This window comes from Emys orbicularis, chromosome 9 (assembly GCF_028017835.1).
Source record: "Emys orbicularis isolate rEmyOrb1 chromosome 9, rEmyOrb1.hap1, whole genome shotgun sequence".
Classification (NCBI taxonomy): domain Eukaryota; kingdom Metazoa; phylum Chordata; order Testudines; family Emydidae; genus Emys; species Emys orbicularis.
In genome coordinates, this window is record NC_088691.1 from 74,243,716 (window position 1) to 74,268,755 (window position 25,040).

Consider the following 25,040-nt stretch of genomic DNA (forward strand, 5'->3'; position numbering starts at 1 on the left):
TGGGAGGGGGGGAACGAGGAAAATTGGAGAGCGTATCCCCTCTCCACCGTGCGAAGGACCCAGCGGTCCGAGGTTATAAAGGGACCAAGCACGGTGGAAATGGGAGAGGCGATCCCGAAAGGAGGGAGTTGGATCCTGGATATTGGTTGAGGTGCCGTCCTCGACCGCACCTTCAAAAGTTCTGCCTAGGGCCTGAAGGTGGCCTAGGCGGCCCCTGGTTTTGAGCCGGTTGAGGGCCGGTCGACCTTCGCCTGCCACCTCGGCCCCGCCTTCTGGCAAAGTCCTGTCTCGGACGAGGCGGGGGAGGGTAGAACCTTTGAGGCTGGGGCCTAAAGGGTCTGCGCTGAGGCCCTGGGACATGCATCCCCAGGGAGCGCATGATTGTCCTCGAGTCCTTAAGGCTCTGCAGCCGAGAGTCCGTCTTCTCGGAGAACAGGCCCTGGCCCTCAAAGGGTAAATCTTGTAGAGTCTGCTGAAGTTCAGGCGGCAAGCCTGAGACCTGGAGCCAGGAGATTCGCCGCATGGCTATACCTGAGGCCAGTGTTCTAGCGGCTGAGTCTGCAATGTCTAAAGAGGCCTGTAAGGAGGTACGTGCCACCTTCTTACCTTCCTCTACTAAGGCCCCAAATTCTTCCCTGGAGTCTTGGGGGACCAGTTCTTTAAATTTTCCCATCGAGGTCCAGGAATTAAAGTTATAGCGGCTCAAGAGCGCCTGCTGGTTGGCCGCTCTAAGTTGTAGCCCTCCCGCCGAATACACCTTGCGCCCAAACAAATCGAAGCGCTTAGCGTCCTTCGATTTGGGCGCTGCAGCCTGCTGGCCGTGGTGTTCCCGTGCGTTCACAGATGACACCACTAGTGAGCACGGTTGGGGGTGGGTATATAGGTACTCATAATCCTTTGAAGGGACAAAGTACTTTCTTTCCACGCCTCTGGCTGTGGGTGGGATAGAGGCAGGGGTTTGCCATATTGAAGTGGCATTAGCCTCAATCGTGCGTATGAGAGGTAGTGCCACTCTGGATGGGGCATAAGCGGAGAGGATGCTCACCACCGGGTCCTGTACCTCTATGATCTCCTCCGCCTGGAGATCCATATTACTCGCCACCCGGCGCAATAGGTCCTGGTGGGCCCGAAGATCTATAGGGGGCGGACCCGTGGCGGTTGTGCCCGCCACCGCCTCATCTGGGGAAGATGAGGAGGATGCCTCCGGTGGCAAGGGGTCTAATGGCGGGTCCTGTTCCAGGGGTTCATGAAGCTGGGCATCGCCTGTCCCTGGGTCCGGGGCCTCAGTTGGTGTAGGCACGGGGGCCTCCATGCCTCCTGGGGGAGGACGGGAGATGGTGGCCTCCGGGGCCCTGGGCTCGGAACGTGCCGAGCGAGAGGCTGATGGTGGTGGAGCCCCCTGCGCCTGATGGTAGGCCCACGGAGTCCAAAAGGACCAGTGCGCAGGTTCCTGCACAGGGTCCTCGGCCGCGTCCTGCCAATAGCCCAAGTCAGACGTAGCCGCCTGCCCCTGAGGAGGGTACGCCGATCTGGAGGCCCGCTCCGAGGAACGAGATGCCGATCTCGAGGGCCAAGGCGGTGCCGAGCGCGTCGAAACCGGCTCCGGATGGTACGGTGCCGATCGGTGCCGGTCGTAGGGGGATCGGTCCCTGCGCGGTGCCGGTGAGCGGTACCGGGATCGGGAATGGTGCTGGTAGCTCTGCCGGTGCCGAGATCCGGACCTTGAGCGGGACGACGACCGCGACGAGAGGTGGTACCGGGAGCAGCCCCTCGAAGTCGAACGACGCTCATACCGGTGCTGCGAACTACGTCTGGAGTCCGATCGGTACCGATGATTGTGACGGTGCCGAGACGTAGAGCGGTGCCGGGAAGAAGACCTTGGCCGCGAGTCCGACCGGTGCCGAGGTGATAGTCGGCACCGGGACTGCGAGCGGCGTCGGGACCTGCTCCGAGATCTGGAGCGGTGCCGGAAGTCCCCGGCCGGAGACGGCGGGCGCAGCAGGGCAGGCTTGCCCCTGGATTGTAGTGCGCGGGAAGCCGGAGGTGGAAGCGGTGCCGGCTCCGTGAGCGCAATAAGGTCCCTGGCCGTTGCAAACGTCTCCGGGGTGGAAGGGAGACAGGGCTCCACCACCGACTGAGGTGAAGATTCTGTGCGCACCGGACTCAACGGCCGCGGCGCCGGAGTCGACGGTGCAGTAGGGACTTGCTTCTGTCGGTCCACAGAGGGACGCGGCTCTACCCCCGGCACCGGGGGAGCCGGCGTCTTCAGGACAGCAGTCTCCTGCGCCTTACGGGCTTTCTTGTGGCCCGGAGATATGGACCGGTGCCGAGTCCCTTGTGGCGGGTGCGGTGCCGAAGGCGGCCGGTGCCATGAGGACTTGTCTGAATCAGCTCGCGGTGCAGTACCAGTCGGGACCGCCGGGGCGCTGCGCACCGAGGCGCTCGGCGCCGGGGCTGGGCGCGCCGAGGGAGGATCCGGGCTAAGTGCCGCCTCCATTAGGAGCTGCCGAAGTCTAAAGTCCCGCTCCTTTCTCGTTCTTGGTTTGAAGGCCTTACAGATCTGACACTTATCTGCCTGATGGGATTCTCCGAGGCACTTCAGACAGGAGTTATGCGGGTCACTCGTCGGCATAGGCTTAGCGCAGGACGCGCACGGCTTAAAGCCAGGAGCCTTGGGCATGAGCCCGGCTATGCGCCGGGGGAAAAGGGGGGAGAACAACCCCCTTAACCCCCTGCTAACTATTTACAATTATCGCAAAACTAAAATGAATAACTATCTAAAGAGTAAAAACAACTATAACTAGAACTATCTACAAGAATTGAAGAGTAAGCTAGGGAGAGTGGAGAACAGCTATGCCGCGCTCCACAGTTCCAACGACCGTCAGGGGCGGTAAGAAGGAACTGAGGGGGCGCTGGGTCGGCTGGGGTATATATCCAGCGCCATGAAGGCGCCACTCCAGGGGGCTCCACAGCCGACCCACCGGGTGTTGCTAGGGTAGAAAATTCTCCGACGATCGTGCACACGGCGCGCGCACACCTAATTGGAATCGATATGAGCAAGCACTCGAAGAAGAACCAGCTTTCTGTGGCCTCCTCAGCGTTCCCAAAACACACTGGCTTCAGGGACATGAGACAGTTGTTTTTCCCCTTGCTGGCCTTCACCGTCTCGAGCACCACAACCTTGGACTGGAGCCCACATCTTATCTTCGGACTGAGCTGAGAACTGAGGCATTGAGTTAACCCGTTCTCTTCTCCTTTCCTCCCCCTTCGGCCTCTCGCAACCTGCAAAGGAATCTTCCACTCCACACTCACACCTTTAACCCTTTAACCCTTCCCAAAATGCCTTGCAATGCTTGCAACAGCATTAGCAACATAAAATGCTGATCTGCCTCCCCAAGGGACCCCCCGAGGGAAGGGAACACTGGGTTGTGAGACATCACCAGGGAAAAACTTGACTAAATCTGAGAAACAGTAGCACTATGGTACTAACTGTATACAACTAGGATAAGTCACTAAAAGGGATAGAGGAATTGTGAGGTTAAGAACCACACAGAGCTCTGACACCAGCCACAGGTGGAAAGAAGAAATTTAGGGGAGTTGGGCCAGCACCACCTCATATAACTAGGGGAGGGGCTATGGCCATAAGGTGCAAGTGCCACCCCTTTACAGATAAAGTAGAACCTCAGAGTTACAGGCACCTCGGGAATGGAGGTTGTTCATAACTCTGAAATGTTCGTTTTCACCTCCTACCTGTAAGTGGCTGTCCCACAAGTGGGGGAGGGGACAGGCAGCTGGTTCTAGCCCCTGGCTGGAAGGATGATGAGTGAGGCACCCTGGAGCACCTCGGCATCAGCGAGTGCGCAGTGCAGGCTGTGGCCCTTTAAAACTGAGCTGCTCCTCCAGAGCAAAGCGTGCCACCAGCAGCTCAGGCAGCTCACGCTCCAGGCCAGGCTTTGGCTGCAAGAGCAGCAGCTCCAACCCCAGTGCCAGCAGCTTCCTTGCAGCATCAGCAGCTCGGGCTGCAGCAGCTTCTTTCCCGGACTCAGACTGAGCTTGCAACCTTGTCCCATTCCCGGCCAAAGAGAGGGAAGGGAGTGAAAACAGCATATGCAGCTTAGAGGAAAACAGTGCGCAGACCCCAGCGCTGCTCCTGCTCTGTTTGCTCATGCTGCCTTTGGCTGGCAGCGGGGGCTCATAGCTGTGCCTGCGAAGCTCAGTGTCTTTATCTCCTCGCTGTAAGTGGCTGCCCCACACATGGAGGTAGGGACATGGGGCGCAGATGTGCCTACCTTTACGATGCAATATAGGCACAGTACAGTACTTGCTTTTTTTCTTTTTTTTTTTGTCTCTGCTGCTGCCTGATTGCTTACTTCCAGTTCCACATGGTGTCCGGTTGACCAGTCAGTCCATAACTCTGGTGTTTGTATCTTTGAGGTTCTACTGTACTGCTAGGCAAAATTCTTCAGCTCTGGTGGCTGGTGCATACACACCTAAGTGGAATACATGGCTGCATCTACTCAAAGAAGAGCTTAAAGCAATGCTGTGATGATTACTGTAATTCCAAAGGCCAAGAGTATTTTTTATTCTGTTATAGGCAAACAGATATTTTAGCCAAAGAGCTATAGGAACTGAATCATGAATAGTTTTCTGAAAACATCTGTTCAATGTGCAATGGCAGTTAAAAAAGCTAACAGAATGTTAGAAACAGTTATGAAAGAAGTAGATAATAAGATAGAAAATAGCATAATGCCACTATGTAAATCCATGATATGCCCACACAGTATATGAATACTGTGTGCTGATCTGGTCACCCCATCTCAAAAAAGATTTCCATTAGAATGGAAATGATATAAAGAAGAGAAACAAAAATGATCAGGGGCATGGAACAACTTCCATATGAAAAGAGATTACAAGGACTGGGACTGTTTAGCTTAGAAAAGAAAGGACAAGGGGGGATATGAAAGGGGTCTATAAAATCCTGAATTGTGTGGCGAATGTGAATAAGGAAATGTTATTTGCCCCTTCATATAACACATGAATTAGGGGTCACCTGATTAAATTAATAGGCAGCAGGTTTTAAACAAACATAAGGAAGTACTTCTTCAGACAGTGCACAGTCACCCTGTGGAACCTATTGCCAGGGAATTCTGTGAAGGCCAAAAGAGTAACTGGGTTAAAAAAAGAATTAGATAAGTTCATGAAAGGCATGTCCATCAATGGATATTAGCCAAGATGGTCAGGGATGCAACCCCATGCTCTGGGACTGGACAACAGAAAATGGATCACTTGATAATTGTCCCATTCTGTTCATTCTCTCTGAAGCATCTGCCACTGGCCACTGTCAGAAAACAGGACACTGAGCTAGATGGACCATTGGTCTGACCCACTATGGCCATTGTGTAATCCCTTCTCTCAATCTGGGATTCAAGCAATCATTTGACACCAAGCATTTTACAAGTAGGTAATTTCTCTCCCCCTTTCTAAAAGATTAAGAGTAGCACAGAACAACATATACTGACTTATAACATTGAAGTATAAAAAGAATTGTTAATAGTAATATTGAGACCTTTGATAGCAATATTTTTAATGATTTGTAATTATGTATAGTGAATGAGTACAGATGAGGTAATACTTAGGCCAAGGTTTTGCTGGAATAAGTGTGGTTTTGCCAATTCTTCTTTTACATAGAATTGCTCATTTCCTTAAAATGTTATTGCTAACAGAACAAAGGTAACATGCTGGAAGATGTAAATAAGAGACACAAATGTGTAATGATAAATAAACCCTCCCTTTCTGGGGAAGACACAAAACAACATAAACCACTATGACAGAATGTACTGCTGTGTCCACACCCTACACATCGTTGTAAAAATCTTTGTACAAAGTATGCCTTGTGAGGCATCATCTGAAAGCTCAATTTTTGGTCAATATTGTCCTGATAAAATGTGTGTGACTACATTGTATATGAAGTTATATTTCCCTATATAAATGTTAATAATACATGTTCCAAACTACAGCAGAAGTTGGCTAACAGATCTGTCTCAAACAAAGGAATGTGTGCTCTGCTTAATTTGCATTTAAACAGTAAGCAGAGTTATCAAGCAGGAAGGGAAACAAAAGAAGCTCCAACAGGTGAGGGAAAGCAGCAGGGAACATCCTTTCCTACAGACTCTGTCTCCTGAATCTCAGCTAGAAATGGTTTCCAAGGGAGGGACTAACACTATAAAAAGGGAGACAAAGACCCAAGGCACCCCTCTTTTCTCTCTCTGTCCGTCGATTCACTGCACCAGAAGGGACAAAAGGAAGCAGCAATTGAACTGGAGAAGGTGTCCTGACCTAAGAAATGTGGTCAATAAGACTGCTGAGAGCATATGGTGAAAAAAACTTTCAGTTTAACAGTTTGTTAAGTTAGGGACCAACTGCATTTTATCTTTATTTTTCTTGTAACCATTTCTGACTTTTATGCCTCGCTTAAAATCTCTCTCTTTGTAATTAATAAAAACTTATTTTATTGTTTTATGTAATCCAGTATGTTTAAATTGAAGTGTCTGGGAAACTCCATTTGTGGTGGAAAGTTATGTGCATATTATTTCTATTAAAGCATTAACTGACTTTATATACATTTGTATTGTCCAGGAGAAGGCAGGGCAGTACAGGACAAACATTTCTGGGGGGAAATCTAGGACCAAGGTTGTTTTGGAATCACCCTGCAATATAATTAAGGCTGGTAAGAGCCAAGGTGTGGCTAGCTGGCTGCAGCACACACACAGACATAGCTAAGAGTGTCTTGTATGCTGGAGGCTGTTTGTGAGCAATCCAAACGGGAGGCTACAGCAACAAAGCATTGTAAAGGGCATCCCAGGTTAGAGGGAAGGGGTGACACACCTACGCATGAGTCAGGATTGTACCCTGGGTATGTCACACCCAGAAATTGCAAAAACAGCTGGAAAAATACAGAAGTTGGGTAACTGAAGCTTGTGCATACATAATTGTTACCTAGCAGCTCTGTGTTCTTGGAGAACCAGGGCGCAGTACCCAGCCTGTCTGACTCACGAAAGACCTCCCCCCTCTCCCGCCAGCTTCTGCTTGAACCAAAACTGATCAAAAGAAAGACTTACAAAAAGCAATGAAAAGGCAGGGAGAGACACACCTAAACCCCTGGGATAAGGATGACAGGATTAAGGAAACTCCCCTAGCCTCATTTGCATCGAAGATGGGACAAGGAGGCATCTACATTAGCATACAGAATGGAGAACAGAGATTCCAAGGAAAGAACCACAGAGAACTCATAGACTCATAGACCTTAAGGTCAGAAGGGACCATTACGATCTTCTAGTCTGACCTCCTGCACAACGCAGGCCACAGAATCTCACCCACCCACTCCTGTAACAAACCCCTGACCTATGTCTGAGCTACTGAAGTCCTCAACTTGTGGTTTAAAAACTTCAAGGTGCAGAGAATCCTCCAGCAAGTGACCTGTGCCCCATGCTGCAGAGGAAGGCGAAAAACCGGTCCCCCAGGGCCTCTGCCAATCTGCCCTGGAGGAAAATTCCTTCTTGACCCCAAATATGGCGATCAGCTAAACCCTGAGCATGTGGGCAAGACTCACCAGCCAGACACCCAAGAAAGAATTCTCTGTAGTAACTCAGATCCCACCCTATCTAATGTCCCATCACAGGCCATTGGGCATATCTACTGCTAATAGTCAAAGATCAATTAATTGCCAAAATTAGGCTATCTCATCATACCATTCCTTCCATAAACTTATCAAGCTTAGTCTTGAAGCCAGATATGTCTTTTGCCTCCACTGCTCTCCTTGGAAGGCTATTCCAGAACTTCACTCCTCTGATGGTTAGAAACCTTCGTCTAATTTCAAGTCTAAACTTCCTGATGGCCAGTTTATATCCATTTGTTCTTGTGTCCACATTGGTACTGAGCTTAAATAATTCCTCTCCCTCCCTGGTATTTATCCCTCTGATATATTTATAGATAGCAATCATATCTCCCCTCAGCCTTCTTTTGGTTAGGCTAAACAAGCCAAGCTCTTTGAGTCTCCTGCATAAGACAGGTTTTCCATTTCTCGGATCATCCTAGTAGCCCTTCTCTGTACCTGTTCCAGTTTGAATTCATCCTTCTTAAACACGGGAGACCAGAACTGCACACAATATTCCAGATGAGGTCTCACCAGTGCCTTGTATAACAGTACTAACACCTCCTTATCTCTACTGGAAATACCTCGCCTGATGCATCCCAAGACCGCATTAGCTTTTTTCACAGCCATATCACATTAGCGGCTCATAGTCATCCGGTGATCAACCAATACTCCTAGGTCCTTCTCCTTCTCTGTTACTTCCAAGTGATGCGTTCCCAGTTTATAACAAAAATTCTTGTTATTAATCCCTAAATGCATGACCTTGCACTTTTCACTATTATATTTCATCCTATTACCATTACTACAGTTTACAAGGTCATCCAGATCTTCCTGTAGGATATCCCGGTCCCTCTCTGTATTGGCAATACCTCCCAGCTTTGTGTCATCCGCAAACTTTATTAGCACATTCCCACTTTTTGTGCCAAGGTCAGTAATAAAAAGATTAAATAAGATTGGTCCCAAAACCGATCCCTGAGGAAGTCCACTAGTAACCTCCTTCCAGCCTGACAGTTCACCGTTGTAGTCTCCCCTTTAACCAGTTCCTTATCCACCTTTCAATTTTCATATTGATCCCCATCTTTTCCAATTTAGCTAATAATTCCCCACGTGGAACCGTATCAAATGCCTTACTGAAATCGAGGTAAATTAGATCCACTGCGTTTCCTTTGTCTAAAAAAAGTTACCTTCTCAAAGAAGGAGATCAGGTTGGTTTGGCATGATCTACCTTTTGTAAAACCATGTTTTATTTTGTCCCAATTACCATTGACCTCAATATCCTTAACTACTTTCTCCTTCAAATTTTTTTCCAAGACCTTGCATACTACAGATGTCAAACTAACCCGCAAAAGATTAAGCCCTGAGTCCACAGAGAAAGGGTGTTTGCTCAGAGCCCACAGAGGAGTAGATCCCAAAGCCCACGGAGGAGTAAAGTTAGGTGCCTTTCGCCTGGAGCCTTACAAACAGGGAAAGTGTGTTTTCTCTGAGTCCACAGGGAAAGGGTTTTTGCCCGGAGCCCATGGAGAAGTAGATCCCGGAGCCCACGGAAGAGTAAAGTTAGGTGCCTTTCGCCTGGAGCCCTATGAACTGGGAAAGGGTGGAGGTGCCTAAATTAAGAGGGTTATGCCTTGAGCCCTAGGAACTGGGTAAAGGTGGGTGCCCCTAGAGTGTGTAAATAACAGAGAATTGTGCAGGTAACAATTAGGCCAACCAGTAACGTACAGAAAGTTTTCAGTAAAGGAGCACTCTTTAACACACACATGGGATGGCCCCTGCTTTATTGTGAATCGAGCCAGCCCCAGTGTTTATCAGGTAGAAATCCTGAATGGAAAAAATGGGAAACCCTGGCAGAAATGGTTTCATTCCTCACAGCTCGAAGAGTGAAAGGGTAAACCACCTAACCCATAAGGAATAGCATAACTGTCTTCTCCATCCTGCCAGCCACCCTTGTTGGTTAGCAAGGAGGAACGGCTTGGGGCTGTTGGAAAATACGTGTTGGGTGGGCTTGTCAGTGCCTACCCCGATGTTGAGGCAGGAAAAGGCCAGAGAAGCCCTCGACTTATTATGGCCACCCTCATGTAGGTCACTGCTTCATGTTCACCCTGCAATATTGGTCCCAGACTCTCCCAGTATATACGGGGGGAGTGTGGGAGTTTGTTCTCTCTTCTCTGCCCCCTCACAGGTCCCAAACATGAGCCATGACATCCCACCGTTGCACCAGCACTCTGCTGTTCATAAGTGTCTGGAGTCTGATGCTGTCCAGGCTCTATGCTGAACCTGTGATCCCTCTGAACCTCTGGAGGTGCTTGCCAGCTGGAGCCCAGGAAGTAAAATTGCTGTGCCACATGCATGGACTCTATGGCAACGGAAGCAACCCCCTGGCCCTGCAGCATCGCTACCAGTTCTACGCTGCCGGCAACTCCTCGGGTTGCCCCTGGGAAAGCGTTGCCAATTGCACGCAGAGTGCCACCGGAGAGTCACTCAAGTTTTGTTATGAAACTAAGACCACACCAGACTCTGTTCCATTCTTCTGTAAGCCGTTGTGGTCTCGAAAGGGACGTACACCATCAAACGCAAGCAATGATAGCCTCCCGGGTGGTGGAAGGTGCAGGATGGTTTCCTTCGCTGTTTGGGAGCAACCATTCCCCTACGTGTCATCATTGTCGTCGGAACCCAGACACCTCCGTTACCCGGAGATGAACTGCAGCTATCTCTGATCATGCCAGCAGGCAAGAATATCACATGGTTCCTCGTAAACTGGGAACCGCTGAACTGGACTTTAGCTGGACATGACTTAATTCAGCAAGGTCCCTCAGACTGGGTAGTTCCATTAAAGGGCACACGTTGTGACAAGCTCGTGCCAACAATTTGGTTTAAATTCTATGGGCACATTGCCATTTCGGAGGGATTCCATGAGCCTGGATTGTACAGAATGGAATTGGGCCAACAACAAAAAACAGCTTTAAATTTTGACCCTCTGATTACAAACCTCACTCCCCTCCACATTTAAGAGCCCCAATTTCAGGACCCCATGTGTTAAAATTGGATCAACAAAAACATTTGGTTCTTCAACCTCAGACTTCTCTGAAGGAAGTTCAAATCCAGTTAAAAGGCATGAATATCTCTCACATAACACCTGTATGCACTCCCTTGATTGGAACTAGCCATAAGGGTTGGGATGAATGGGTAAGAATGTGGCATGGGGCTCACCATGTAAATAGAGTAAAAAGGGAATTAAGTGATTGGATTGCACCTGTAGGAACAGGAATCTCTTTAGTTGATGCCGCAAACATAAAAGTTCTGGCTAATGAACTATCATATGCCACCAAAAATAGAGGAAAGATGGGAACCCCATTAACAGTATCTTTGAAACAGTTAAGTGAGGAACAGCAGTTAATAAGCAAGGTATTTCTTGGGTGAGAAAGACTCATAGAAAAAGATGAAGAGTTAATGTCTGATGTACAGTCCCTCCAGAATAATGTCTCAGCGTGTGAGCAAGCTCAGGCTCTCACCCAGAACATAATCATGGGAATGATTCGGCAAGCCATAGCAGGACAAATTCCCATGGAGGCAATCAACTTGATTCAGCCCCATGTAACGGAGGAAGAATTAGTCCTCCGGCCCTGGTGGAGACTAGTTAATGCTTCGTACAATCACCATCAGCAAAGCTTGCAGTTATTCCTAATAACTGTGGCAGGCAAAGAAATTAGAGTAATCCACCTAGTAGTCCCACTGGGACTACAGATTAATGATAACTCAGTAATGTACTCCAGAGATCCTAACACTTGGGCCTGGCAGAAAGATAATGTGTGGAACACAGTAAATGTAAAGGGGTGTAGGAGAAAAGAAGTTTTGGCCTATATCTGTGAAGACCAAGCATTGGAGGAACATGATGAATGCTTCTTCCCACAACCTGGGAATAAGTCTCACTGTTCCTTAGATGTTATCCAGGAAAAGGGGTCTGTTTTAATCTATGTTGGTAAAGCATGTGTGTGTAAGAACTGTGTGGGAAGCACTGCATGATGGGGGATCTCTGCTCCAGATGTTAATGAACCCACACCAGCACACACCCAGCTCAGTAGTTATCAGACCAATTCTAGTAATAAATCCTTTATTGGTATTCAAAATAGTGAAGCTTCCTAACTGCATTGTGAGCTCCCTCCAAGGAACACCACCCAAAGTCAGGAATGATAGCTCCCATGGTCTGAACAAAACAACTTTGGTATACTTCCTTGTTTACACATAAACAAATCTAGTGTTCTCCCTTGAACCACTGTTGTTTCTCTACAAAAACTCCTACCCATGCTCAAGTAAGTGTTCTGATGCCTGGATCCAAAATCTACATCAGTTCCACTGGGACTTCATCTTCTCCTGACTGATCATGCTGGGGGCTCTGCTTGTCTCCAGCACTCCGGACCCTCAGCTACCACCACTACCTGGGACCCCCGATCGATTCAAGCTTCATGGAGTGGTGAGAACCCAGCTCATTCTCTCTCTCTAGGTATAGCCTTCTGACCCTGACTTGTGTGATCAGTTATAGTTTTGTAAACCTGACTTTTATAATCAAATTTAAGTTAGATTTAATATTATAACTGTTTTGTTTGTTTGGCTCCCCTATGTTTATTACCTGGCAATAAATAACTTTCATGATTAAGCTGGTTGCTTCTCTCCCCCGGCCCGCCCGCCTTCATGGGGTTTTTTGGTTTCCTCATTCGCTCTGCAGCAACGCTCCTCGAACCTAAGCTAAAAGATCCCTGCTGCGCCCAAAAATCCTGTGGGGTTTGCTCATCAAGTGGGTTACTACTATAACCATTGTAACGTGAAAGTGGGAATAGAGACGTACTGAACCTGGGACATATGAGGGTGACAGCTTGGAAGTGCTGCTTAACCCAGCCTACTGAGTCCAGGGACATATAAGGGGTCAGCTTGAGAGTGCTGATTAACCCAGTCCTCTCAGACACGCTCTGTGTGTGTGAGTGCGTGCGTCTGATTCTGGGGCTGGAAGAACCCAGCCCTGGGGAACTTAGGTCCTGCAGGATAGCTCCACTGGGAGGGAACTTGCAGCAGGGAGAAGTAGAGCTCCGTATGAGAACACAAATGACACAAGCAATACATTGATAGAAGTACAGAACACCCCCTATCCCAGAAGAGTAACCCTAATAAATGAGCATACCCCAAAGTAACGGGTAAAGCTAGTAACAGTAATGTATGGGTTACCTAAAATCAAAAAGGTTGATATCTTAAAAGCCGATTGGATAAAGATTAAGTCATCTGTAATGCAGAACTGTATAAAAGAACATGGTCTCAAACTGGAGAAACACTGGAGTAGAAACTGAAGAATGGGACTGAAGGACCAGACTAAGATCAGAGAAGGCGAGGACTATCATGGAAGGTGGAAGAACTTCCCAGGGCCCCAAAATGTGGTCATTTGGGCCCATCTACCAATTCTGTCTCATCTGTTGTTATTTGTCTGGCATAAATGTATGTCCAGACACTATAAAGTGACAGGTTTCAGAGTGGTAGCCGTGTTAGTCTGTATCAGCAAAAAGAACAAGGGGTACTTGTGGCACCTTAGAGACTAACAAATTTATTTGAGCATAAGCTTTCGTGGGCTAAAGCCCACTTCATCAGATGCATGCCTCTGAAAGCTTATGCTCAAATAAATTTGTTAGTCTCTAAGGTGCCACAAGTACTCCTCGTTCTTTTTTTTATAAAGTGACAATCATTCTGTCTGAAATGATTAAATCTAAATTGGATGCACTTGTGACTCAGTGTCTCAACTTTTACCCCTAACATCTCCAATAGCGATATCTATGCCTGGATTGTGCAGCAATATTTTTTTTGTTTTGTTTTTGTTTAGGAGTTACCCCCTCACCAAACACAATTTCTGAAGTGTGATTTTTCCTGTTCTGTTTTCCACAATTAAAGAAGGTCACACCTTATTCACTTGGCTCTTCATGACATACTAGATGCATCCATAGTTCTTTCACATACTCTGTGCTCTAACTCTCTGGAAGAACTGGGTAACAGTCAGGAACACTGCCTACAGAAAGTGAATCAGAGTATATGCACTACACAAACATCTGAAACATCAAGCTGTATGCCTAAACTGAGTAATTGCATGATTTTATTGCTGTAACTTTTGTCCTTCCCTCACCTCACCTCCCTTTCTTCTATAGGTTATCTTCACTCTCCATGCTCATGTAAAGTTAGATTGTAAGCTCTTTACAGAACAAATAAAAAAAAGCTAAAGTGCTTAAATTTATAGGGCAAACCAATACACTTTTGCAATGTGCATTCATTTTAACCTGCACACACTGTACATACTTGTTCCATGTAATGAAAGTTCCTCTCTGTGTTGAGATGCCAAGACCAGCAATTTGATTCATTTGTAGTCCTGCAGCTAAAAGTAAAAATATATTTTAAAAGTTGAGAAATCACTTTTATGCTAATATTATAACACAACATAAATATACACCTTATGGAAAGTTAGGAAATTATTCAACAAATGTAATAAATACTGATTTTTACTCATTGGACAGCTAAACAAGTGACATAACTGCTGAAATAACCAAGTACACAGCACAGATCAGCAGAGCTAGACCAATTTGTTCCAAAATAGTTGGACACATAATCCTGGATTTTACAAAAGCAACGTCTGCACATTGGCCCTTTCATTGCCTATATTTTTATTAGGCAATCCCTGTAGGCCTATTCAGGAAGCATCAAGAGGGGAAGACAACTACTGTGCCCCCATGGCAGAAGTAATGAGACTTTCAATAGGGATGTTCTAGATACCTTTGGGAGCATAACATAGGCTAGATGAAAGGCAGGAAAGTCCTATAAATAAACAAAATCACTTTTGTGTTGCATGGACAATGGAGAGGCTTCACCCTGATAATGTAGGTCTTATTGATATTATTAGTTTGTGGAAGCACTCATACAGACAAAGTATCCCTGCCCCATGGAGCTCACAAATCTAAGAAAAAAATAATTTGTGATCTCTGAGCTACTGAAAGGGACTTCATATAATCATTCAAACTCAAGAAGCCAGGACTCTTTAAATGAATATTTCTAGAATTCAAAGCAAACATACTAAATGTGGTCTAAAATTTATATTTTGTAAATGAATGCTTTTATAAAATCTTCTAGAAATAAGGTAATTGTGGAGATATTTCTTTCTAAACTCCAGTGAAAACAGCTGTTTTAAACAAACTTTTCCTCAGAGTTTAAACCCAAACACTGCAACTTTAATAACCTGAACATGCAGCTGACTTCACTGATTTTCATTATTTATGCTGAGAAAAAAAATCAAAATACAGAAAGTGAACAAAAAGCATGACTAGCAACATGCAAACTGGATTTTAATATAGGTATTAGTAATGTAAGAAGTGTCTTTGTTCACTATATATGATTTTTAAGTTGACAATGTCCCTTTACATTTAAAAAAAATTAAATTGTAGAATTTCATATTTGCTGAGTGACTTACTAATTTTGTTATGACACCTTTTGCATAATAACAAAGATTTTTTATTTTAAGTTCAAAATTAGTGTTCCAGAAATTATACAAATGTTTAAGGACTAAATTTGGTCTTCACATACCCTGAAGGGAGCTTTGGTTGATTTCAAAGGGACTTGCATGCAAGATGTCCAAAGGCTGAATTTCGCCCAAAGGATATGTTAAGAAATCCCATTTAAACTGAAGGACTATACACAGTGAACCAAAATTAGTACTAATTTGAGATTTTTGTTGCTCTCTGGTAAGTTATTACTGAAAGCTTCATTAAAATAACTAAATAAGCCCCAATCCTGTAAACACATGCTAATGTGAAAATTTTCATGTATTAAGTTATTTAGATGCATAAGGATTTACAGGATTAGGTCGTTAGACAGTTCTTAAGGTATTTTGTAGTTTCCTATTCAGCAATATTAATATGTTTTCAGGAGATGACATGTTGCATAAGTACAAAAATAACATAGATTAAATGGTTTTAGTTAACATCAGCTACTATTCTTTGGTTTCATGAATGATTACCTTGTACTGCCTCTTTTATTACATCCATGAACTGAGTCCACAGAACTTCAGGATCTAGTTCAACCCAGCCAAGATGAGGATGAAGTGTTTCTACCTGTTTGCAAGAAGTATAGTATTACTATGAACAATAACAATACTATGAGTGTCAAGGCTCCTGCCGTGTACACAATAGGGACCAGTATACATCCCTACTGTAACTCCACTGGCACACTGGAGGAATATTAGAGATGGATCTCACCCCTTTACATTTAAAATGTTCCCTTTAATAAGCCCATAATACAGAAGGCTTCATCCCCAAAGCTTTAACTGGCCTTCCTGCTCACTGAAGTGGAACGAGTAGGCTCATTTCTTGCTAGGCAGGAGAAAATCCTGTCCTGACTGTGTTAATGTTTTCAAAGCAGAAAGAATTAGTTTTTGTTGCACTCCAGCAGGAAGGAAATTCTGCTCAGAAAACTGAGGAGGAAGGTATAAAAAGGACCTTAATTGTAGTCTTTAAGTACAGTCTTAAATAAAAAATTTACATTTGTTGCAAGTTTAACAATTTTTTTTAAAGCCACACATATTAAAAGGGATTTTTTATTTCTAAACATCTGCTCATTTATTTTATCATAATTATGTTGTTACTTTACAACTCCCATGTAAAATTAGGAAAAGTAGATAAATGCTTTGTATATTCTTTTAGATTTTGTTATCTTGGATCTTCTATTTTTTCCCTGCAAACAACAATAATCCATATTTTAGACTGATTTAAGCCAACAGGCAGGAAACCATAATTAAAATCAATTATTTTAATCTTGTTTGATAGTTTTACTTTTTAGTTATTTTCCTAAAGAAAGGTTTATTCTCATTTGTTGGTATACATTCATACTTCTTTTTGCTAACCAGGAGGATATAGTATATCAGTACACATTTATTTAAACAACAATATAGTTTAACATACACCTATTCAGATTCTAAATTAAAAAAAAAAAAAAATTTTTTTTGGTTAGAAATTGGTGAATGACCAAATTTGCGAGGCCTTCTACTCAACTTGATGGCATTTCTGTTTGTCTGTAACATGATGACTTCTGAACACCACATCAAATGAAATACATTTCTGGGAATGATCCAGGTCTCCTGTTGATTTTGGGGAAAATCAGAAAACTGGAATGGTGGATGTGTGGATCCTCCCATCTAACAGCTTCAACCACCTTTGTAATCCTCTATATATCAAAGAACTGGTTGACGCCAATTAATGCCTTCCAGTATAACAATACCCCATCATCTCAGATCATCCTCCCAACAGAGTTTAACAAGTTGACAGTCTGAATGCAGGCTGGTTCCAAGGGGGTGGCAAGCAGGGCAATTGCCCTGTGCACCAACTTCCAGGAGGCGCTGGAACATTTTATTTCCCACCCCCTTGACAACTGTGGGGTAACTGAATATAATTTCTGCCCTGGTCAGCAAATTTGCTACGGGCACTCCTGCCTGAATGACTTATCTCCCAGATAGAAAGAAGAGAAATAATAATGATGGGGGGAAAGAGGGCACGCTGAGCCATGGAGGGAGGAAGCGTGGGGAAGCTTGGGATGGGGGCCGCACAGAACCCCTGCATGGGGGGGGGGGGGGCGAGAGGGGAGTGGGGGCACATACAAAGCCCCTGGCATGGGGGCAGACAGACCCTGGCATGGGGGAAGGGGGCGCACACAGATCCCCTGGTAGGGCGAGAATGTAGGATCCTGAAATGGGGTAGAAGGGGAAAATGGGGGGTATAAGGGCAAAGGGGAATGAGGGACATATGGGCACACAGCCGCTGGCACAGGAGAAGTGGAGGCAAACAGAACCTCTGCAATGGTACGGGGTGAGAGGAGATGCACAAGTCCCTGAATTTGAGGGAGATAAAAAATTGGCACCCAGAACTTGTGGGGTGAAACGGAGGAATGCAAGAAGCCCTTGGTGTATGCAATGAGTTTGGCACAAGACTACAAAGTGTGCAACCCCTACTTTACCCGGTGATTATTAATTTTTTCGATGTGATTTGTGTCAAGCTTCATTTGGATAGAAATTGGAATTCACTTAAAATGCACAAAAATAACATTTTAAAACGGTTTCTGTATCTGCAGAAGCTACTGCTGTCAAAAACTTACTTAGCACTTCAGCAAACTCCGGTTCCTGGTACTTAGCCAGTGACTTCCAACAGTTCAGTGATTTGCCTTTCTTTAAAACTTCAGTAGCAAACATTTTTTTTATTCAGTTTAAATGATTCTAGAGATTATACTAAATTTAGGCCTTAACAGATTGTCAATGTAAAATTCAAATATAAACAGGTTTATTTTTTAAAAGGAAAATGTATTTTTATCAAAAAATTTGATTTAAATTAAAAAATCCAATTTTTAAAAAGTCTTTAAATCACTGATTTTTATCTACCCTGTTCATGGCCTAAGAACAAGAAAGATTGTGGGGTTTGTTTGTTTGTTTTTAGTAGACTGACAAGAGAAAAAAACCCATGCCACATAAAATAAATAAAAATGACAAACCAAAACCTTTACTTACAACACGATGAAAGTAACAAACCTTGAGTCTTATGTCAGTTTTGAATTGTGAACCTTTTCTAAAGGTCTGTATAGCTTAAAAGAAAGACTGCCCAATCACTGAATTCAGAAGCATGGTACCTGCCATATTCTAAAGTGGTCCCTACAGTCTCCACACACCAAGTATGAACCACCTCCACGAGGGACATGACTCCCAGCGCTGGTGCACTGTCTATACTGGCAGGTTACATAGCTGAAACTTGCAGCGCTCAGGGGTGTGTTTTTTCAAACCCCTGAGGGAGAAAGTTGTAGCGCTGTAAAGTGTCAGCGTAGACAAGCCCCGAGAAATGTCCATACTGTAGAAATGTCCATACTGTATTTTCTGTTGTAATGTTTGTTCTCCAAAATGAGAAACTTACAACACTGTTTTGAGCTCAGCATTGCATGTTGAGTTGAGTGCTGTTCCAAACTAGCCTACACACCTTCGCTGACGTATCTCAATCCTAACTTAATAAATCAATGTGTATTGATCTTGTACTGGGTTTAGAAAGCAAAAACAACCCATTTTACCAACCTCTGTGGCATTTCTGTCATGTACATAACTGAGTATGAAGATGAAAAAAAATCACCAAACTTATTTGTGAGTCAGTCCCAGTCTGCACTAAAAACAGACATTTTCAAAAATTTCTTCATTCAGCACCATCAAGAGTAGTCTCAAATATTTTTTAAAAAAACATTTGAAGATAGTTGTGACCAACCTATAATGACTGGTGCACTCATCTACACTGTTTTCTTAAACCAGCTTTAAAAAAACAAAAACCCCCCCCCCAAAAAACAGGCTTTTTGTAGCATAGATGTGGCCTTAAAACAGGAACTGACAACCCACTAGAGTGCTGCTGAATTATAACCATGGAAAATTAAAAACAAACTTTAGCACACCATTTTCAACTGCAAAACACATGAAAGTGCTTTTATGCTAACTGTTTAACTGAATTACCACCCAACTGTTACTTCATGTATGATGGGTCACAGATGTTTTAACTGCATTAGAATATAGCTACCAGCTCAGCACTTGAGCTGTACTGCAGAGTTCTCTCTAAGGACTAACAAAAGTTATTTTTAGTGGGTATTAGCCAATTTTGTATTAAAGAAAACTACAAAAAACTCTATCAAGAGTTAAACTGAACATTAAATAGCAAATCCAATGTCTATACAAAATTTTAATACTAACCAGTCTAACAAAAAAGCTAATGTAATATACATTTTTCAAATCAAGGACAGATAAAATTATCTCTTCTGTTTCTTTGGAACTTAACATATTTGAAGTTCACCTTACTACTAATTCTATCAGTATATTATTGGTAGAATAAATTTAAAATATAAAAGGCTAAGAGATTCTTGCATCCAAAGTATAAGAATGTTCAAAGGAAACAATAGGCAGTTTTTATGTCTAATGCTGATTTTGAGCCGCTCCTGTGACCAATATAATATTCCATTTAAATACTTATACTGCACCCCAGTCATGTTCATCATCATGACATATCTGCACTCAAACTCTACTGTGAAGAAAATATTAAACAGTAGCCACTAATTCAGAGTATAATTTAATTATGCTACTTTGCAGTTATGTAGCACCTTTCATTAAAGGATGTCAAAGCACTTTGCCAACATTAAGCTTCACAACACAACTGTGATGTAGGCATTATTATACCCATAATGTAGAGAGTTAAACTGAGGGAGAAAGATACTAGATAACTTGCCCAAGATGAGTTAAAAAAATAATCTTCAGAGTTGAGACCACAAACCAGTGCTCCTAACCCCTAATAATCTCCCTACAACAAGTGCATACTTCTCTCTTCCATCTTCCCAAGAAAGGACCTTTTCATCATCAAAATTAATGTATTTCAGTATATTCGCTGGCACAATATAGTAGGATACCCTTGTCCACTCTTGCTCCAGAACTAACACGGCTACAGCCATTTTCTGGCTGCTCACATTTTGATGTGACAATTACCCAGAGAGTATATCAAAGATGAAAATTACACTAGTTTGCAGTCCAGGATTTGCTATACTCAATCTTCAACTAATTACTGCGGAAGGAATTCTACGCCAAAAAATTAAAAATTCTGCAAAATTCTGCATATTTTAAATGTGGAGGCTCCAGCATGGCAGTGGGGAGCACAGGCCACTGACTGCATGGAGGTGGGAGATCACCCTGTAGCGTAGCCCTCTCCCCGCCCTGGGACATGTACTCGGTGGTTAGGCTGCACCTGACCCTGACACACTGCAAGGGCCAGGCCTGCCCCAGAAACACCCCGGGTCCTGCCCCTCCATACTATGCACACCAAGATAGCAAGTGAGATGGACAGAGTCTCGCACACATGCCCAGCTCTGGCCCCCAATCCAGGTGCGGGGCAAGCAGGCTCAGCCCGGCAGGATCCAAGTGTGACGTTGCACTCTATACGATTTTATGAAAATATGCTAATGTAACTGGAATATGTTTCATACAAAAAGGTCTCTTGTAAGGTATCATTACAAAGCTTATAATCAACTGAGTGTGATCATCCTTTTTTTTATAAATGTACCACTCTTGTATCTGAAACTAGAAATATGAAATATAACTCTGAGGGCCTATTGTAATTATGCAAAGTGTGGGCCATTAAAGGTGGTTTGGAATCTTAATGACTCCCGTTAACCAGGACAATTGACTGCAGATGGCTCTGTTTTACCTGTAAGTCTTCCTGTATACCTGTGTGCTGGCAAATGGGCATGAAATCTTACAGTGACATGTGATCATGTCACCTGAACTGGAATCCATTTTTAACCTGGTGCTTTTCCATTGAGAGGAGGGGTGGGAACCCAAAGGGACAAAGGATTCCCACCTTATGCAAAAGATATATATAAGTGGGTGGAACAGAACAAAGGGGGAGACAGCCATCATGAGGAATCCCCTAGCTACCACCTGAGCTGAACAAGGGCTGTACCGGGGAAAGGACTGTGCCCAGACTAGGAAGGTGTCCAGTCTGTGAAAAAAACTTATCGAAGCATCTCTAAGGGTGAGATTTTCTGTATTCAGTTGTATTACTGTACTAGACATAGACTTGCATGTTTTATTTTATTTTGCTTGGTAATTCACTTTGTTCTGTCTGTTACTACTTGGAACCACTTAAATCCTACTTTCTGTATTTAATAAAATCACTTTTTACTTATTAATTAACCCAGAGTATGTATTAATACCTGGGGGGGAGGGGAGGCAAACAGCTGTGCATCTCTCTCTATCAGTGTTATAGAGGGCAGACCATTTATGAGTTTACCCTGTATAAGCTTTATACATGGTAAAACGGATTTATTTGGGTTTAGACCCCATTGGGAGTTGGGCATCTGAGTGTTAAAGACAAGAACACTTCTGTAAGCTGCTTTCAGTTAAGTCTGCAGCTTTGGGGCAAGTAATTCAGACCCTGGGTCTTTGTTGGAGCAGACGGGCGTGTCTGGCTTAGCAAGACAGGGTGCTGGGGTCCCGAGCTGGCAGGGAAAGCAGGGGCAGAAGTAGTCTTGGCACATCAGTTGGCAGTTCCCAAGGGGGTTTCTGTGATCCAACCCGTCACACCAATTAGTGTGGGGTGATCCAGGTCTGTGGCAATCTGGGTGAGGGTGGCTCAGTGGAGGAACTGGATGCACAGGGGCGCATTGGGGGGTTCCGATGCAAGGGGAATGGGACTCTGCATGGGGGGGTCCAGGTGAAGGTGGCTGGGGCACATTGGTAGAGTGGAGGTCCGGGTGCAGCTGGTTGGGGCTCAGTGGGGTGGGGGTCCGGGTGCAGGGGGGACTCATCGGGGGGGGTTCGAGTGCAAGGGGTGGTCTGGGTGCAGGGTGGTGGTGGGGATCCAGATGCAGGGGGGAGAGGCTCGGTGGGGATCTAGATGCAAGGGGGGGTGAGGCTTGGCAGGAGGGCCTGGGTGCAGGGGGTGACATTTGGTGGGGTGGGGTTTCAGGTGCAGGGCAGCTCAGTCAGGGGGCTCTGGGTGTGTGGGGGGCAGGTATGGGGGGGTCTGAGTGCATGGGGGTTGGGCAGACAGGGGAGCAGCTCCCCGTACAGTGACCCCTCCCACTGTGACTGAGGAGTGATGGAGATTAAAAGGGGGAGGGGAGTGCAGAGCTTCCTGCAGCCAGGGGAGGCTTCTGGGGTGGGTCTAACCCAGCCCCAGCCGCTCCTTGAAGTCCCATCCTCTGCAGCCCAACTGGGACTAGCAGCTGAGCCTGTGCAGGGTACTAGCCACTGGCTAGGGCATCCAGTGATTTACCTCTCTGCCGGCTGCTCCAGGCGCTCAAAACAATGTGCCCACGCTGCTGGGGAGGGAACCTGTGACTGCTTGTGACTTTCCTTTGCTTCCCTGTCAGAAAGTCATTTTTTTGTGGGGAACCAAAGAAATCTGCAGGGGACATGAATTCTGTACATGCGCAGCTGTGCAGAATTTCCCCAGGAGTAAATATCAAAAGCATTTTGATAACCAGTGGGACCATGGATCAGCCTCCAGTGAACACACAGCACTTGTTTCTAGCCCTGATAGTTAATAGACATGAAAAATAGTTCATTCTGAGAACCATCTTGGTTCTCCCTCACTTGAATTTTTATTTGATTTTAGCACCCACTAGCTCTAAAAAAAGATTGAGCTAGAAACCAATGCTTTACACCTTCTTGCGGTGCTTGTGTTTCATAGGGTTACCATCCGTCCGGGTTTCCCCGGACATGTCCGGCTTTTTCAGCCTTAAATGGCCATCTGGCGGGGATTTCTAATGAAGTAGAAATGTCCGGGACTTCCCCTCCTGCGGAGTGCGGCGCGGCTGATTGGACGCCTGGCCTGATTGAAAGCCACTCGCAGCCACTAGGGCCTCTAGCAGCCAGAGTCCCTCCCCCGCTCCCTCCTCCCCCACAGAGCAGCTCGGAAGTGTTTGAGTCCACGTGGAGCCCGCATTTCTCCCTCTGCCAGGTGAGCGGGGGGAGCAGGGCAGGCGGCGGGGGTGTGTGTGTGGAGCAGGGGGCACAGAGGCTGCAGGGCGAGTGGGGAGCAGGGGGCACAGAGGCTGCAGGGGCGGGGGGGTGCAGAGGCTGCAGGGCGAGTGGGGAGCAGGGGGCACAGAGGCTGCAGGGGCAGGGGGGCGCAGAGGCTGCAGGGCGAGTGGGGAGCAGGGGGCACAGAGGCTGCAGGGGCGGGGGGGTGTAGAGGCTGCAGGGGCAGGGCAGGCAGGGGGCACAGAGGCTGCAGGGCGAGTGGGGAGCAGGGGGCGCAGAGGCTGCAGGGGCAGGGCAGGCAGGGGGCGCAGAGGCTGCAGGGCGAGTGGGGAGCAGGGGGCACAGAGGCTGCAGGGCGAGTGGGGTGCAGAGGCTGCAGGGTGAGGAGGAGCAGGGCAGGCAAGGGCATAGAGGCTGCAGGGGCTGCGGGGCGAGTGGGGAGCAGGGAAGCACTTAGCAACCCCCAACCAAGATCAGAGCAGGAGGGAGGAGGGGGAATGCGGGGTGCTCAGAGGAGGGAGCAGAGTTGGGGCAGGGACTTTGGGGAAGGGGTTGGAATGGGGGTGGGGTTGGGGCAGGGAAGGGGCGGAGTGGGGGCAGGGCCGGGGGCGGGACCGGGGCCCCGTGGAGTGTCCTCTTTTTTAAATGTTTGAATATGGTAACCCTATGTTTCACGGCTCATGTGCTGGGAGCTAGGGGCAAAAAGTGGGTACACGGTGCGCTCATGGGAGGCAGAGGCAGAGGTGAGCTGGAGCGGGGGGCGGGGCGGGGAGCTGCCGGTGGGTGCTAAGCACTCACCAATTTTTCCCCGTGGGTGCTCCAGGGAGCACCCACAGAGTCGGCACCTATGGTTTGGAGGGTCAGTGAGTTTGGCCAGCCACCCTTGTGCTATATCCATGCAGAGCAGACAGGCCTTTGGTTTCTAAACGCTCATCCAGTTATCGTTTGCACTTCACATAACAAACCATATGCATATGAAACACATATATTAAACTACCTATTACTCCATGTATCTCTTATAAAGACAGAGCTTGCAAGAAGACGAGCCCCACTCCCCGGGGTAGGCAGAGTATGTCCGTGGAGGGGCGGGGACTGGCCCATGCACGGCGGGGCTAAGGGCGGGGTGACGGCAAAGCCCCATCTCGGAGGAGCTGCCGGGGGAGAGGGAGCGCGGGTTACAGTGTGCCCGGAAGGGGAAGAGGAACAAGGTCCCCATAACATGTGCTAGTGGATGGAGCTGAGCTTCCTCCCTACCCACAGCAGCCGCCTCCTACCCACAGCAGCCGCCTCCTACCCCCCCGCCACTTTCCCTCATTCACCTTCTTGCTGCTGGAGCCTCTGACTGCGGCCCTCTTGTCGTAGACGTGGCAGCGCACCGTCGTGCTGCCCACATCGACCCCCACCACATACGAGGCGGAGGCGGCAGCAGCGCTCGCCAGCCCTTCCTTGCAGCGCGGCATCCCCCCACAGGGCGGCGGCGGTGGCGGTTGGGCGCGGCGCGGGAACCCGCTGACCACAGACCCGCGGCGTCCCTACGCCATGGGCGGGCCTATGGGTGGCCCGGCCGGTTGAGGAGGGAGGGGCCGGGGGCAGGAACGAACGGGGCAGGGATTAAGCAGAGTTCGGGGGAGCTACAACTAGCTGCTAGAGGCAATGGTAAACGCTGGATCCCGCCCGTTTTGGACCCAACCCAGCTCCCTGAACGAAGACTCAGCCGAGCCACTGCTGGTACTTTAATACATAAATGAACTAAAACCCCCGAGCAGAGAGGCCGACTACTAATGAGCCAGGTGTGTTGAACCCCCGTTCAGCCTTAGGCAGGCCACGCTCCACCCC

General features: G+C 46.6%; 1 protein-coding gene across 1 annotated transcript in view; it reads right to left on the reverse strand.

The window, feature by feature from the left end:
* The window catches only part of GK5 (glycerol kinase 5), a 94,727-nt gene extending 70,063 nt beyond the window's left edge, over positions 1-24,664 (reverse strand). Inside the window, exons 1-3 of the mRNA XM_065411152.1 lie at positions 24,524-24,664; positions 15,684-15,777; positions 13,976-14,051 (exon numbers count right to left, since the gene is read on the reverse strand). Of these exons, the coding sequence (XP_065267224.1) occupies positions 13,976-14,051; positions 15,684-15,777; positions 24,524-24,664 (311 nt within the window). The remainder of the gene's footprint in view (positions 1-13,975; positions 14,052-15,683; positions 15,778-24,523) is intronic.
* Positions 24,665-25,040: the final 376 nt, after the last annotated feature.